The sequence below is a fragment of the Ceratotherium simum genome, chromosome 34 (genome assembly GCF_057802395.1).
Source record: "Ceratotherium simum simum isolate JZ-2026a chromosome 34, ASM5780239v1, whole genome shotgun sequence".
Lineage (NCBI taxonomy): Eukaryota > Metazoa > Chordata > Mammalia > Perissodactyla > Rhinocerotidae > Ceratotherium > Ceratotherium simum.
The window spans coordinates 32,101,157-32,118,272 of NC_141933.1; the positions used below are offsets into that span (position 1 = coordinate 32,101,157).

The 17,116-nt window shown below is 40.3% G+C and overlaps 1 protein-coding gene across 2 annotated transcripts in view; it reads left to right on the top strand.

Annotated features, from left to right (window-relative positions):
* The first annotated feature begins 432 nt into the window (after positions 1–432).
* FBXO3 (F-box protein 3) overlaps positions 433–17,116 on the top strand; it is a 32,269-nt gene continuing 15,585 nt past the window's right edge. For both annotated transcript variants that reach the window (XM_004436843.3, XM_087423152.1), the window contains exons 1-4: positions 433–559; positions 4,812–4,901; positions 6,819–6,982; positions 16,047–16,161. In XM_004436843.3, the coding sequence (XP_004436900.1) occupies positions 456–559; positions 4,812–4,901; positions 6,819–6,982; positions 16,047–16,161 (473 nt within the window). In that variant the 5' untranslated portion in view covers positions 433–455. The remainder of the gene's footprint in view (positions 560–4,811; positions 4,902–6,818; positions 6,983–16,046; positions 16,162–17,116) is intronic.

Sequence of the window (17,116 nt, forward strand, 5' to 3'; positions counted from 1 at the left end):
AAATGTGGGGTTTCTAGGTCGGAAAACCAAGAGAAGCGGCGGATTTGGGGGCCAAGGGCGGAGAGGACTCAGTGTGAGATTTGGGACCAGGCTTCGAAGATACAGGGTGTAAAATTTCCCATGAGGGGCTGGAGGGACCCACGCAGAAGATTTGGGAACAAAGACTGAAAGGGGTCCGGGCTGGACAAATTTAGAGGCCGCAACGGGAGGAGCGAGCTCAGGTGACCCGAAAAGGAGCGGGAAGGGTGCCGGCCGGCGGCGCACAGCGTGGGGAGCGGGGATTAGTGACGAGGGGCCTCGCCGGGACCGCCCCGCGGCCCGCCCTGTGGGCGGGGCTGCCCGTTGGTTACATAACAAACCTGCGGCGCGGCCGGGGAGCGGCTCGGGCGGCGGCGGGGGCGGGGCCGGGGCGGGGCGGGGCGGGGCGGGGCCAGGCCTGCACCGGGCCAGGCAAGATGGCGGCCATGGAGCCCGAGTCGGCGCCGCTGACCCTGGAATCGCTGCCCACCGACCCCCTGCTTCTCATCCTATCCTTCCTGGACTACCGGGACCTCATCAAGTAATGGGACGCGGCGCGGGGCAGGGGTGGGGCCTCGGGGCGGGGAGGCGGGGGACGGAGGCCCGGCTCGCCGACAGGATCCGGACTCGCCTAGCCCGAAGGTGACGCCGGGCCGCCCTGAGCTTGCAGGGCCCCGGCCGGTGCGAGCCGGGCGGAAGGGCCCGCCTCGAGGTCTGCCTCCCGTCCAGGGCCCAGGCGTCCGGAGCCGCGAGGGCCCGCTCCAGGCCTCGGCAAGGCCCGGCTGCGAGGGGGAGGCACCGCGCCCGCCGCCCCCAGCGCCCGCACCCTCGGGCTCGCGGCCGCGCCCCACCCGGCCCCGCCTGGCGCCGCGGAGAAGCCCCTGTCCGGTCGAGGCTCCTCCTGCGGGGCCCCGGGCCAGCGCAGCCACGACCCCCTGAACCCTGGGCGCGACTGCGCCGCCCCGGGACGTCGGGCAGGGCGCGCTTCCGGACTGCTGTGCCGGGGGGTTTTCTCCCGGCCTTCCTGCTCGGCGGCGTGTTCCATTTTGTATTTTGGTGCTGACTTCTGGTGGCGCGATACGGGGAACCGTCTTCTCTGCTGTACGCCTTGGGATTCCTACATTAGCAGCATGTGTTCCAAAAATAAGCACCGGTTGCTGGTAAGGGTGGTTAAATGCCCAGTTCCTTCAGCGCTTGGGACTGTCCGGGATGGTGGAAGAAATGACGCTGTTTACACCCCTGACAGCCGGAGGCATGGCTCTTTCTTGTGCCACCGTATAGAATTGCAGAGGAGGCGAAGTCGCCCTCTTAAGGATGGGTGGGCGAGATCGTTTTGTTTTTTGGATTAACTATTGGCTTCTAGACATTTGATGATTGTGCCCTGTGTTATCAGGGATCCTTTTAGAAATAGTCTTTTTGGTAGCTGTTGGTCGGCCTAGCTAAGCGGCGGTGGAGGGATAACTCCAGTTTCTGGCTGCTATGTTAGTACCTGTAACACTTTTATTTTTCTAGAAAATAAATTTTTCTCTACTCAGGCTTGTACTAAAGCAGAGAAATAAAGTTTATTTTTCCTTTGGAAAAGGCCATTCCAGCTGCAAACTGTTTTCATCTGAAATATTCTGTTGCTGTAGCCTCGTATAGATCTGACATACACACACACAAACACATCCTTTTGATCTATGGGCTACGTTGCTGCAGAGATCTTTCTAAGACAGACTGGCTGTTATTCTCCTTAAAAACTTACGATGCCTCTTGTTGGGTACAGACTATAACCCTAACTTCTGAGAGCATTTAAGGCTCTTATCATTTGGCACGGTCCACTCTAGCCAAATGAGACCTCTGCCAGCATGCCACACACTTGTGTTTTTTGTTCTGTGGCATAAGCTCTTGACCCTGCCTGGAATGCCTTTCCCCCCTCTTCTCAACCTTGCAGGATGGAATTCCTTTAGGACCCCCTCTCTTGATTCCTCTACCTTCTTCCTTCCTCTGCAGAGTTTATTTACCATGCTAGATAGATTGTGCACTTTTTAAATGTAAAGACTGTCTATCTTTGTATTCGTCATTTATTCAACAGATTTTTTTTTTTTTTTTGAGTACCTGCTGTGTACCAGCCTGTTAAATGTTGGGGATACAATAGTAAACAAGACAGATAAGGCCCCTCTCATGGAGCTTACAGTCTAGTAGGCAAGATGGAAAACAAACAAGTGCATGATTATGCAAGAGTTGCTGTGTGCTATGAAGGAAATAGACCTACTGCTCTGTTAAGGAATGGGAGGGAGGGACCATCAATTAAAATTGGAAGGAGCTGCCGTATATGAAGGATGGCATAGAGCAGTCCTGGCAGAGGGAACCATGTGCTCAGAAGCTGATTGGACAATAGCATGGCCTCTTGGAGGAGCTAGAAGACTGGTGTTCCAGGAGGTAGGGAGTGACTCACAGGCAGAGTGCCTTGAGAAGAGACTGCTGAGATCATGCAGGACCTTGGGGCCAAGATGAAGAGATCAGATTTTATTTTAAATGCTTTAGGTTGTAATCAAAGTTTTAAACAGAAGTGACATGATCCCTCCATAAATGTTTGTGAAAGTGAACTGAGTTGAATACTGTATTAGGGTTCTTGAGAGAAACAACCAATAGGATATGTGTGTGTATGATTTATTGTAAGGTATTGGCTCATGAATTATGGAGGCTGAGAAGTCCTACAATCTGCCATCTTCGAGCTGGAGACACAAAAAAGCTCGTGGTGTAGTTTGAAGGGCTGATAGCTGGAGAACCAATGGTGTAGATGCCAGTCTAGGTCTGAAGGCCTGAGAACCAGGAGCACCAAGGGCAGGAGAAGATGAGTATCTCAGCTCAATAGTCAGGCAGAGCAAATTCAACGTTGCTCTGCCTTTTTGTTCTGTTTAGGCCCACTCACATTTGGGAGGGCCACCTGGCTTACTTAGTCCACCAATTCAAATGCTAATCTTTCCCAAAAACATCCTCACAGACACACCCAGAAATAATGTTTAACTAGCTATCTGGGCATCCCTTGGCCCAGGCAAGTTGACACATAGAATTAACCATCACAAATACCATCGAATTTTATCCACAGAAAAGTTGCCAGTCTACTGCAACTTCTTTCCTGCACTATACAGCCCAACTTTGCCAAGTGCCCTGCCCATTGCTGAGCTCCGGAGTTTTGGGTACATATTTGCTGAACTGGATAGGATTGGATTGGATTCGTCCATTGGGGTCGTTGTGTAATATCAGCTGCATAGTTTGAATCTCCTGCATTCCAGGGTGATTTATTGTATTCCATTTATGCCTAACCCTCACAGTGTATCAGAATTACATGTGGCACTTTTTAAACATCCACTTGCTTGCGGTACAGATCTTACACCCCAGGCCCACTGAGCACAGTCTCTAAGAACGGTAGTTCTCATGCTGAAAGTGCATCAAAATCACTGTGGGTGCTCATTCCAGGGATTCTTTTATGTTGTTTAACTCTTGGGACAGTGGAGAGAGAGGGATCAAGAAAAGAGAGAATAGACTCTGAATTCACAAAACTGGAGGGATTCCTATGTTTGCAGATGTTAGTTTGGGCATCTTCTGAGTTTGGCAGAAAAGGATGAGGATGATGTTTGTGTAAAATCTGAAAATCGAACAAAGGCTATTTTGTTTACCATCAGGTGGCTTTTAACATGCCCCACTCATGGCCTTGACAAAGCCCATGTGTTTAAGGTTCTCTCCGTTGATTAGCTGTTGCCCAAGTGAGAGCTCTGAATACCTGTTTTCTATAACTGTGATTCCTCTTCTGAAAGGAGAGAAATCCATTTTCCTAATTTTAGGTTCGTTCTTTTTGAAATGAATTATGTAGGGTAGGATTTACGGGATGGGAGCACTATTGTATTAGAAATCTCTGTATAATGAGGAGGGTATTTGTTTCTAACATTCCCTGTTTTTGAGCAGTTGATGCTAACTTGAATAGCTATGGATATTGAATCAGAACTGTTATGGATCTGACACCTTTTATAGGTGGGCTCTCAAATAGTTGCTATAGTTAAAAAGTGTTTTTGGCTGCAATATTTCATTCCTTAAGAAGAAATTAGAACAAAACAAACAAAAGGGCTGTGTATTTAATATCAGATGTCTCACAGATCTTAAAAAACGAAAGATGGGGCTGGCCCGGTGACGTAGCCGTTAAATGTGCAGGCTCTGCTTCGGCGGCCCGGGGTTCGCAGGTTTGGATCCCCGGCGCCCACCAATGCACTGCTTATCAAGCATGCTGTGGCGGCGTGCCATATAAAGTAGAGGAGGATGGGCACAGATGTTAGCCCAGGGCCAATCTTCCTCAGCAAAAAGAGGAGAATTGGCAACAGATGTTAGCTCAGGGCTAATCTTCCTCAAAAAAAAAAAGAAGAAAGGAAAGCCACTTTGTTTATTCCTGAATAGCATTTCTTCCTATGTGTAGAAACGATTACTGTCCCAGTTATAAATGTAGGAAAGCTCTTTGATTTGAAATTAACTCCAGTGGTTTATATATTTTATAGACTTTCATGTGAAAATTGCAGTTTTAGAGGTTTGGGGGTTTATTTGTGAACTCAGTTAAGATTTCACTACTCACAAGTTAATTATACTAGCTAACACGTTAAACAGGTTTTAGAAAATATCGTTTTGCAGTTATAAGGGTAGAAAGTGGAAAATAAGAAAAGCAAAAGGAATAAAATAGAGCTTAACATTGAATATTTTCATCTTTATTTTTAAATTGTTTTCTTATTTTCTTTTATACTAACTGTGAATCTGGTTACTGCCAGTTGTTGCTATGTCAGTCGAAGACTTAGCCAGCTATCAAGTCATGATCCACTGTGGAGAAGACATTGCAAAAAATACTGGCTGATATCTGAGTGAGTATTTGGGAACTATGTATTCTTGAAATTCAGCCCTTGGCTTACTTCCACAGCACTAGTCTGTCCTGAGTCTCCTCTCTGACCCTTGTCTCTCTGTCTCCTTTGACGGCTCTTCTCCTGCCTGCCCGTAAGTGCTGGTGTCTCCAAGCGTCTGTCCTTGGCCCACTGCTCTTGTCCCTCTGAATTCTCCTGCATGCGCTGTTGCAGTTTATAGTGACTACTTGTGTGCTCCAAACTCCTAAACCTCAGTGTCCACCCCTGACGTCCCCACTGAGCTCCAGATGTGTTTGCACTGCTGTCTGCTGGACCTTTCCACTGGATGACCCACAAGGGTTCACTGAACTCAGAAAATGTTAATACATTTGACAGAATAAAAGTGTAGATGACAGAAGGTGGGAGTTGGGAAAGGTGAAAGAAAGGGTAGGATTGCTAAAACCTTTTCTTAGATTGAGAGGAGTCAGGTAGTGACTAAAGTTGGTGTAGTAAGAAGCAGAGGTTTAAGTATATTATCTAAAGCTGCAAGCTACTCAATAGAACTAAAAGTTAATAACAGACTTATCTAACATTGGGAGGAGGAAGAATGGGGAAGAGGGAATTTTAAGTATTCCTGTATCCTGATCTTTTGCTTTTGGAGTATCAGTAGGTAGAAGTAAAATTGATAAATCCAAAACTAGAGGCATAAACATTTAGAATTATAGAGATAACTTTCAGAAATAACTAAAGTTTCCTTTGAGGGATTGGGCTAGAATTGGAGACTAGTTTTTCATCATAAGATCTTTGGTACTTTTTGGTTTTGATAATATGTTTATGTATTATTTAGATTAATAAAAAGATACTTCCCTTCCAATCCCCAAAAAAACCCACCCTGAATTGTTCTTTTCCCTATCCCTAAACCTGATCCTCCTACATTCCTAGTTTTCAAGGTAGTACCATCCACCAGGCGTCCAAGCCAGGAACAGAAATCATCCTAGATCTCCTCTCTCTTTCTCTCCCAACGTTCATTCAGTTACCAAGGCTTTCTGATTTTAGCCTCTGTAGAATTCTTGAGTCTTTCTCCTCATTTCATCTAGCTACCACATTAGTTTAGTTCATCATCTCTTACTGAGACTACTATAAAACCCTCCTAATTCATCTCTGTGCCTCTAGTTTACACCCCTCCCAAACCAAAACTACAGTTCTGCTCTTTTAACTCCCCTGTTAAAACCCTTCCGTGACTCTGTTTCCTACAGGATAAGGTCCAAGCTCATTAGTATGTTCCCTAAAGGCCCTTTGTAGCTGCCTTATCCTGTACCACTTCTGACTCTTAAATGTACACTTTAGTCTTTCTCCCTGGTTAGACTATACATTTTTTGAAGGCAAAAAAATGTGCCTTATTTTTAATGTCCTCAGCGGCTAAGTAGACACACTCAATAAATGTGGAATTGTACCCAATAGAAATATTGAGTCATGTGATCACTTTGATGCTATATGATTCTTTGGCTAATCCAGTGTAGATAAATAAGATTAATATTATTGTATCATTAGATTCTAAACATTCTCTAAAACAGAACAACTACATATAAGTTTTAAAATTTTGTAATTCGTGTGTTTTTAGGAGTAAGTTGAAATTTATACCCCATATACTATTCACATTAGAAAACTTAGAAAGAAAATAAGTAGAAAGTAAGAAAATAAGTCACTTATAATCCCACGATGCCAGCAATAACTCTTTGTAAATTTTTTGATGTATGTATTACTTTTTGCTATCTAGTCTTCATTTGTGGCTAAAATAAATGAAAAGGAAGGCAAAAGTAACCACAAATTCCCAGTAGAGTATGTTGGTAAGTGTCTAAAATATAGGCTAATATATTTTATAAAAATATATGCTATGTTCATTTTAAAAGATGTTTAATCTCAATGTTTTAATCTATTTAGGGAAGAGAAAACACAAAAGAATCAGTGTTGGAAATCTCTCTTCATTGATACTTACTCTGATGTAGGAAGATACATTGACCACTATGCTGCTATCAAAAAGGCCTGGGATGATCTCAAGAAATATTTGGAGCCCAGATGTCCTCGGATGGTTTTATCTCTGAAAGGTACTGGGAGTGCAGGGTCTCCCTTCCCCATTTTGGGGGAATTATTATATATTATTTATATATAATAATATAAATATATTATAAATATATATATAAATAATATAAATATATAGTGTAAATTATATATTTACACTATATTACACTATAGTATAAATAGGTTAAATAACTTTGGGTCTCAATCATCTGTGCTAGTCTGTGCTAATCCCACATTATCTGTAAGTCACTATTCACATTTGGCCAAGGAAGTAGAAAGCATGTATTGCTAAAAGCACCCTTGCTCTGGTGCTTGCCCTCTTTTTGTTTACCTCAGGACCCACGTGATTATTTATTAGAAGGGAAAGTGGAACTCTTTTTATCCTTATGTTTGTTTTATATAAAGAAACTAGTAATGCTAAGATTGCTTGAGGATAAATATTGTGATTTCTTTTAAAAGATTTTTTTTTGACTGAGAAAAACTGCCTGCTGTATCACCCTCTTTCCTGTTTTCAGTACAAGTAAATGTTTGTTTGACAGTCTACTATCTGGGGAGACCAGATACTAAAGACCCAGGTCTTTAAGAGTGTAAGAGCAGCAAAATAGAGGAAGGAAAACTTTCATCCCTCTTTTCACATTTGACCCCAGAATCTGCTCTTTCTCCTGCACTGTTATTGTCCAATTTTGGCAAGAAGTATTTCCCATTAAGTTGGTTTGTTAATTTATGCCCAAGAGAGTGCATGAGTAGATTGCAGATATATTGCTACTTATCTGCTTTAGCTTCCAAGTTTTTTCAAATTTCTCTACTAAAAGGAATTTTACATGTTTTGGTTTTGCTAAGCTGAAATTGGGATCATTTCTTCTCAAATGTGTTCCTTTTGAAGTAAGATCTCTTTTGAAACAGCATTCCTTTTACATTTTGTATTTGCACTGTAACTTCCCATGCAAATATGAATTTCATACAAAGCATGATTGTATGACTTAAAACTGAATTGCTAGGGGCTGGCCTGGTGGCATAGTAGTTAAGTTTGCGCGCTCTGCTTCAGCAGTCCGGGGTTCGCAGGTTTGGATCCTGGGTGCAGACCTGCGCACCCCTCATTGAGCCATGCTGTGGCGGCATCCCACCCACAAAATAGAGGAAGATTGGCACAGGTGTTAGCTCAGAGACAATCTTCCTCAAGCAAAAAGAGAAAGATTGACAATAGATGTTAGCTCAGGGCCAGTCTTCCTCACACACACACACAAAAAAGCTCAATTGCTAGGAGATGGGAAAGAATGGCAGAGAGTAGAGCTTTAAGAGAAACTACCCTTGATTAATTTTTTTTTTTCCTGAGAAAGATTAGCCCTAAGCTAACATCTGTGCCAGTCTTCCTCTTTTTTGTATGTGGGTCACTGCCACAGCATGACTGACAAGTGGCATGTTGGTCTGCACCCGGGATCTGAACCCACAAACTCAGGCTGCTGAAGCAGAGCACGCTGGACTTAACTGCTAGGCCACGGGGCCAGCCCCTGAAGAATATTTTTAATAGCTTTTGTTCTTGGAAGAAAAGAATCATATCATCCACTTGGTATGTGGGGTTAAATAATTTCAAGAGGAAAATATTCTGAAAATAAGTATTTTGTGATGATAAGTAAATAGGTAAGGGTTTACAATAGCTATTATTTATTAAACACAAAGCTAGGCATTAAGCTAAGTGTTTTGTATTATTCCATTTAATTTGCCAAAATCCTATTAGGTTGGTAATTACTGTGCTCCTTTTATAGGTGAACTACCTAAGGCATAAAAAGCTAAGTAAGTTGTTTGCCATCACAAAGCGAAAGGCAGAGCCGAGATTTGAATATAGGGCTGCCTCCAGAGCTTTGGTCTTACCAGCAGTTGCAGGGAGAGCAGACCTGTCCTATTGTGTTTAGGGTGTCTTAGGATTCTCAGAGAGCTAGTCCCATATTAGGACATTTGGAATATGAGAATGTAGACGTGGTTCTCCTTTTAGGCACAGAGCTACTAAGAAAGGAGGAAACTAAGGATACGTAGCAGCTTCTTCCTTTTTTATTGCACTCAATTGGTATTCCCAGGCTCCTTGCTCTCTCTTCTGCACCAGGTGGTTGGAGGTGAGGTTGTCAGAGAATTCCTTGATAGCCCCTGTTTTACTCCCAGTTATCAGTTCTCTGGGGGCTTGGCCATGAGTTAGAATAGGATAGAGGCTCTTTGAGATCTAGAAGTCTGGGGAATCTAGGAACGCTAGGCCTGTGAGTTTTAGGACTGAGTTGGGAACCTAGCTACTCACTTAGGGGCCACAGTCCCTGACTCAATTTCAAGGTTATAGAGATGGCAGATAGAAAGGAAACTCGGAAAGCAGATAGGCACTGGGCTTGGGGAAATTTTTACGAAGTATCTTGAAATTATGGTACATTAATATATCTTCTAACAATCTATCTAATGGTGTATATCATGTAGCTTCGAATTGCATATTTACATGATATTCAGAATTTTAGAGCTGAAAGGGACCTGCGAGATTATTTAGACCAGGGGTTGGCAAACTTTTTCTTTAAATGATCAAATAGTACATGTTTCTGTCTTTCAGGGACAGATGATCTCTGTCACAGCTCTTCTCCTCTGCTGCTGTTGTGAGAAAGCAGCAGTACATAATGAACAAATGGGTGCCACTGTTGGAAGAACACCTGATTTACAGAAACGGGCAGCAGGCTGGGATCGGGCCTTTGGGCTTTAGTTTGCAGATCCCTGATTTATACCCGCCCCCTCATTTTACAGGTGAAGCAACGGGCTCCGAGAGTTTAGGTGACTTATGTAAGGTTCCATAACTAGTAAGTGACAGAGATGGAGCTCTAATCTCGGTTTCTTGGCTCCTAGTAATATTTTCACTGATTCCTCAGACAAGCAGGCCAGGGGGCAAGGAAAAGAAATGAACATTTCTTGAGTGCCAGTAAAGCACTTTATTAAGCACACGAAGCTTATGTAATCCTCACTCTAATTCTCTCAGGTAGGTGATATTAGCCCCCTTTTCACAAATGAGGGCGCAGGATTAAAGAGGTGAAGTAACTTGCCAGAGATCACACAGCCAGTAGGTGGCAGAGCTGAGATTGAACCCGCTCTGCCTGGCTCCCAAATTCTGCTACAGTAGGTTGCCTGTCTGCACCTTGATTTTCCTGTATTGTACATACATATTTCCTTATATCTCTTTTGCTATGTTTGTTGTTGTTTTACTTTTTGTTCTGTCTAGCTATCTCCAGGAAATTCTTGGTATCTTAATGTTATATGTTAAATGTCCACCGTATAGCACTAACCATACAGATGTTAGTTTCCTTCCTTATCCAACTTCTGGTTCAGGCAGCTGTTCAGCTTGATTTCTTTTGTTGATAAAAAAAACTTTTTTTTTAACAAACGTTTTATTTTGAGTAATTATAGATTACAGGAAAGTTGCACAGATAGTACAGAGAGTTCCTGTACTCCCTCACCCGGTTTCATTGTCCTCCAGTGTATTTCCCTGCGAGACATTTGTCGAAACTGAAGTCTCCATTGGCGCATTACCATTCACTAAACTCCAGACTTTGTTCGGATTTTACCAGATTTTCCAATTAATGTCCTTTTTCAATTCCTGTATCCAGTCCAGAATACCACATTGCATTTAGTTTCGTGTCTCCTTACTGTCCTCTGGTCTGTGGTAGGTTCTCAGTCATCCCTTGTCTTTCATGACCTTGACAGTTGAGGGAATACTGGTCAAGTATTTTGTAGAATGTCCCTCAAACAGACTTTGTCTGGAGTACTCATGATTAGACTGGAGTAATGAGTTTTTAGAAAGATTACCACATAGGTGAAGTGCCCCTCTCATGACATCATATCTGGGGGTACATGGTATCCACATGCTGTCACTAGTCATGTTCACTAACATACATAAATGTGCACAGATCATAAGTGTGTAACTCAGTGAATTATCACAGTGTGAACACATCCATTATAACACCCTCCAAGTCAAGAAGTAATTATCTGTACCTAGAACCCTCCGTCTTTCTCAGAGGTAACCGCTATCCTGATTGCTAACGCCACTGAGTAGTTTTCTCTCTTTTTGAACTTTATATAAATTGCATGATTAAGTATGTATTTTGTGTGAATTATTTCTATTTTGTTTGTGAGATTCAACTGTGTTGTGTGTAACACTATTTCATTATATGAATAGATAACAATTTATAGATTCATTCTATTGTTGATGAATGTTTGGGTTATTTATAGTTTTGGGTTATTACAAATAATCCTGTAAATCGTTTTTGATGTACATATGAGTACATCAATTTCTATTGGATAAATATCTAGGATTGAGTTTGCTGGGTTGTAGAGTATGCTTATATTAAATTTCAAAAGATACTGTTAATTTTCCAAAGTGGTTCAACCACTTTCCACTCCTACCAGCACTTTAATGTTGTTATTCTTTTTATTTTAGCCTTTCTAATTAATGTGTAATGGTGGTTTTTATTTGCATTTCCCTGAGGATATAGAATAATGACAGTTTTATTTCTAGCTTTCCAATCCTTTTATGTCATTTATTTCTTTTCTTTATTGCAGTGGCTAGGGCCTTCAAGACAATGTTGGATAGAAATGATGATAGTTAGCATCCTTATCTTACTGATTACAGAGAGCAGGCTTTCAACATTTCTCCTTTAAAGATGATGTTTGCTGTGGGTTTTTTGTAGATATTCTTTATCAGGTTGAAGAAAATCCCTTCTGATCCTAGTTTGGGAAGATTTTTGTTTTTGTTTTTGTGTTTTAAATGGATAATTGAATTTTTGTCAAATGACTTTCCAGCCTTGTGATCATCATGTGATTTTTCTACTTCATTCTGTTAATGTACTGAATTACATTGATTGATTTTCTGAATGTTAAATAACTTTGCATTCCTGGAATAAACTTAATTTGGTTGCACTCTATTATTCTTTTTATATATTATTGGATTTGATTTGCTAGTATTTGGCCTTTTTACATCTGTGTTCATGAGAGAGTTTGGCCTGTAATTCTCCTTTCTTGCAATGTTCTTGTCAGGTTTTGGTATCAAGATGATGCTGGCCTTGTAAAACAAGTCGGGAAGTGTTGCCTCTTTTTCTGTTCCCTGGAAGAGTTTATGTAAGCTTGATCTTATTTCTTGCTTAAATGGTTAGTAGAATGCACCAGTGAAGCCATTCAATCCTGGAGTTTTCATTGTGGGAAGGTTTTAAATTAAGGATTCAATTTCTTTATTAGACAGAGGACTATTCAAATTTTCTACCTATTCTTATGTCAATTTTGTTAAGTTGTGTTTTTCTAGGAAGTATGCGCTTCATCTACATTTTCCAATTTATTGCCATAAAGTTTTTCATAATATCCTCTTATCTTTGTAAAGCTTGTTGGATCTGTAGTGATTTCACCTTTCCATTTCTGATATTTTGGTTTCTCTATGTTATTCTTGATCATTCTTGCTGGGCAGGGGCTAATCAATTTTATTAGTCTCTTCAAAGAACTGACTTTTGCCTTTGTTAATCCTCTCTATATTCATTTCTTAGTTCATTAATTTCTCTGATTTCTTCTCTTTGAATTTACTTTACTATGGCTTTTTTCCTGACTTGAGTTGATTACTTAGATCATAAATTTTCAGCCTTTCTTGTTTTCTTCAAATTCATTTAGGGCTATAAATTTCCCTCTAAATGTAGGTTTAGCTCCATCCCACGAGTTTTAATAAGTTGTATTTTTATTAACATGCAGTTCAAAATATTTTCTGATTTCTTTTGGTTTCTTCTTTGACCCATGGGTATTGCTTGATTTTCAAACATTTGGGGCTTTTCTATAATCTTTTTTATATAATTTATACAGGCATAACTCAGAGATGTTGAGGGTTCAGTTCCAGGCCACTGCAATAAAGCGAATATGGCAATAAAGCGAGTCACACAAATTTTTTGGTTTCCCAGTGCATATAATAGTTATGTCTACACTATACTGTAGTCTATTAAGTGTGCAATAGCATTATGTCTAAAGAAACAACGTGCATATCTTAATTTTAAAATACTTCATTGCTAAAAAATGACACGAAGTGAGCAAATGCTGTTGGAAAAATGGTGCCAATAGACTTGCTTGACACAGGGTTGCCACAAACTTTCCATTTGTAAAATGCACAATAAAGCGAAGCACAGTAAAATGAGGTATGCCTATATTTTAATTCTGCTATGATCAGAGAATATACTCTAGTTAGTTCAGTCATTTAAAATTTATGATTTGTCCGGTGGTCCAGCATATAATCTGTCTTGGTAAATGTTTCATGTACACATGAAAAGAATGTATATTCTGCCGTTGTTGGATTCAGTACTATATGTATAATTAGGCAAAAATTGTTAATCTTATTCAAATCTTCAGCAGTCTTACTGATTTTTTTGTCTACTTGTTCTATTAGTTACTGAGAGAGGTACATTAAAATTTCTCACTATGGTACACAGAATTCTGAGGTAGCTCCCCAAATTCCCACCCCCACTGTACATGCCTGGTATAATAATAGCCTCCCCTTGAGCATGCATGGTACTGTGGATATAATTGATTTCAGTCCTGGGATTAGGTCATGTTATATGACAAAGGTGAAGGGGCTTTTCAGGTGTAGTTATGGTCCCAAATTAGTTGAATTTGAGTTAATCATTAATCAAAAGGGAAATTATCCTGAGCAGGCCCGACCTAATCAGGTGAGCCCTTAAAAGGAACCGGGCCATTCCAGAAGTCAGAGAGATTTGAAGCATGGATGTCTCTCCTGTTGGCCTAGAATAAGCAAGCTGGCATGTTGTGGAGAGGGCCAAGTGATAGGGAATAGCAGGTGCCTTCCAGTTGCTGAGGGTCTCAGTCCTGCTACTGCTAGGAACTGAATTCTGCCAACAACCAGTGAGCTTGGAAGAGGACCCCAAGCATGAGATGCATAAGATGAGATAGAACCGCAGTTGATACCATGATTTCAGCCTTGTGGGACCTGAGCAGAGGATCAATTCAGTCATGCCCAGACTTCTGACCTACAGAAACTGTGAAATAATAAATGAATATTGTTTTAAACTGCTAATATTGCGGAATCAAAAACTAGTACACCCCATGACTGTAGATTATCTTTTTTCCATTTTAGTTCTGTCATTTTAAAAAATATCTTTTGAAGCTGTGTTATTAAGTGCACAAAATTAGAATTATAGTATCTGTGTAGTGAATTTTTTGCCATTATGAAAGATTCTCCGTTACCCCTAATAACGCTGTTTGCCTTAAAGTCTGTTTTAGGTGATTTTAGTAGTGCTGTCCTAGCTTTTCTGTATCTGCATCTTTAAGATGTGATGCTTGTATATGATGATGTTTTGTTTTTTATCTGGTCTGTCAGTCTATCTTTTAATTAAATTTAGTCTATTTGTATTTAATGTAATTACTCATGTATTTGAATTTAAATATACCATGTTTCTATTTGTTTTTTATTTGTCCCATCTGAGCAGGTGTTTCTTTTTTGCATTCTTCTAAATTATATTTTACTCCATACCCCCCTTTCTTATTTCTCTTTTAGTGATTACCCTAGGGATTAAAACATGCATCTTTGACTTAATTAAAGTCTGTTGTAAATTAGTATTTTTACCTCTACCTGGACAATGAAAGAACCTTAGAATACTTTAATTACCTCCAACCTGTCTTTTTTAAATAGTTTTTGTGATTAATTTTATTATAGTGTTGTGATTAATTTTCAACATATTTTATATCCCTGAAAACATTATTATTATTTAATATATTCAACTTTATCTTAGATTTATCTTTTCTGGTTGTTCTTCATTTCTTCTTGTATCTTTATGCTTCCATCTGGGATCACTTTTCTTCTGCCTGAAGAATTCCTTTTAGTACTTTTTTTAATGAGTGACTACTACTGCTGAATTTTTTTGGTCTAAAAATGTATTTATTTCATCTTTACTTTCAAAGTATGTATTCACAAGATATAGAATCCTAGTCAGCAGTTTTTCAACACTTTGAAGACACCATTCTTCTGGCTTCTGTTGTTTCTGTTGAGAATTTCGCTGTCGGTCTTGTTCCTTTGCAGGTGATTGTGTGCCTTTGCCCCTTCTCTGGCTGCTTTTAAGATTTCTCTTCCTCTTGGTTTTTAGCAGCTTTCCAATGATGTGTCTACATATGGTTTTCTTTGTAATTATTCTCCATGGAGTCTATAGTGTTTCTTGAATCTATGGTTTGACAGTTTTCATCAATTTTGGAAAATTCCCTCATCCTTGTGGTACTGCTGAAAACTTTGCTCAGCTTCTCGGCCTCTCAGCCTCATGTTTCCTTTCAGAATTGGCAAGTGCCTCAGGACAAGGTGGCTCCAAAGGCCTGGCTCACCTCTCAGCTGCCCTGTTCTTCTGGATACCCTCAGTTCTCACTGTCTTTGAGGTTTTCCAAAAGCCTTGAAACCATTTTTCTGTTGTTCAGTTTTTCTAGTTGTTCGCAGCAAGAGGTTTGCTCCAACAACCTGGTGGGCCGTTGCTGGAAGTGGATCTCTTCTCTTGGTATTTGTAGTTACTTCCTGCTTTTTAAAGCTAGAATGTATGGCAAGCTTACAAATGTGCAAAATTGAATTCAAGTTAATGGCATCCTCACAACATGAACCTACACCTAAGTCCTGTATTTCCCATTAAGAGACTACGTTCAGACTCTTGAACAACATCAGTTTTGAGAACTTCTGGGGAGTTTTTTTTAGTAAGAAGTGTGAGTATATTAGATTAAGAATAGTAAGATATACCCTAAAATTTGCATTGTAACATGAAAAAATTATTGTGGATGTCATGGGTGTCTACCTTGCCATATTTTACTTAGTGCTAGTGTTTTCCCTGTTGAGAGGAAACTGAGGAATTTGCTTGCTCAGTGCTTCAAATATCAAGTCCAATCTAAAGTGATGTCATGTTTCTCTGAATTTTCAGTTCATTTCCCTATATTTCAGCAATACATTTTGAATGGAATTCACTTGCTCTAAGATTGTTTCATTGGTTAGCAGATAGATTGTGTTTATTCTTAGATTTAAATCTTATTGTGTCTTCATAATTTGCTTTTTTTGTGCATTTGCAGAAGGTGCTCGAGAGGAAGACTTAGATGCTGTGGAAGCACAGATTGGTTGCAAGCTTCCTGACGATTATCGATGTTCGTATCGGATCCACAATGGGCAGAAGTTGGTGGTTCCTGGGTAAGATGGTCACTGTTTGGGTTATTTTTAATGATACAAGTTATTTTCTAGAATGAAAATAAATAAACTGTATTTGTAGTTACTCTTAACTAATTAAAGGAATATAGGAATTCCCTCTTCCTCCTTGTAGGAGTCTGTTAGACAAAATCCATTGCTTGAATTTGATTTTACCAAAATAAATATGTCTCATAAAACCGTCATTTCCATCCACGCATCCTTGTAGTTGAAATGAGGTCTAGTTGGGATGGGGGCTGCAGGATATGGGGTGGATGTGTGTGAGTATGTTTTAACTAAAACTCTTCAGACCCTTGAAGTGTTTATCGTGGTCCAGGCCGGGCAAATTGTTTGAAGAGCTTGATGCAGATTCTATTACCTTAGATGTAAAACGCAATAATTTGTTAAGCACTACATGTACTAAACTAAAGAAAATATAGATTTGTCTTTTTCAAGCTCAGCTTACAGTTGAATGGCCTATTTTAAACTTAATCTTTTAAAAGATGAAGTATTCATTGTGGAACCTTTTGGTAAAAGCAGACCATGCAGTAGCTGTCAAATTCACTCAGTTTTAAAAGCTACAGGCTTTGAGTGGGTCTACTCCTTTTGTACTTTTATGAAATTAAGCTATTTCTGAGACACTGAGCTTGTGAAATAAGAATTTAGGGAGAATTGGCATTGTTCTTATTGGAACCTGGTGTCCCTTTGTGAAGAATCATATGAGGCTCTGTTAGCATTTCAGGTCAGGGCTGAGTGAGAACAGGAAGTCTGGGAGGTGATCATCCTGAGATACAAGGTGTAGGATTCAGAAATCAAATGTGGGGCAGTTAGGACTAGATAAGCCTAAGTTATTGGCTGTTTTTTTCTAGTCTGTTTTCCTGTCAAACTGAAACTTGACAAAATTGAAAAATTGTCGTATTTCAAGAGCAAACAGAAGACAACTTTATTAAAAGAGTTGCCC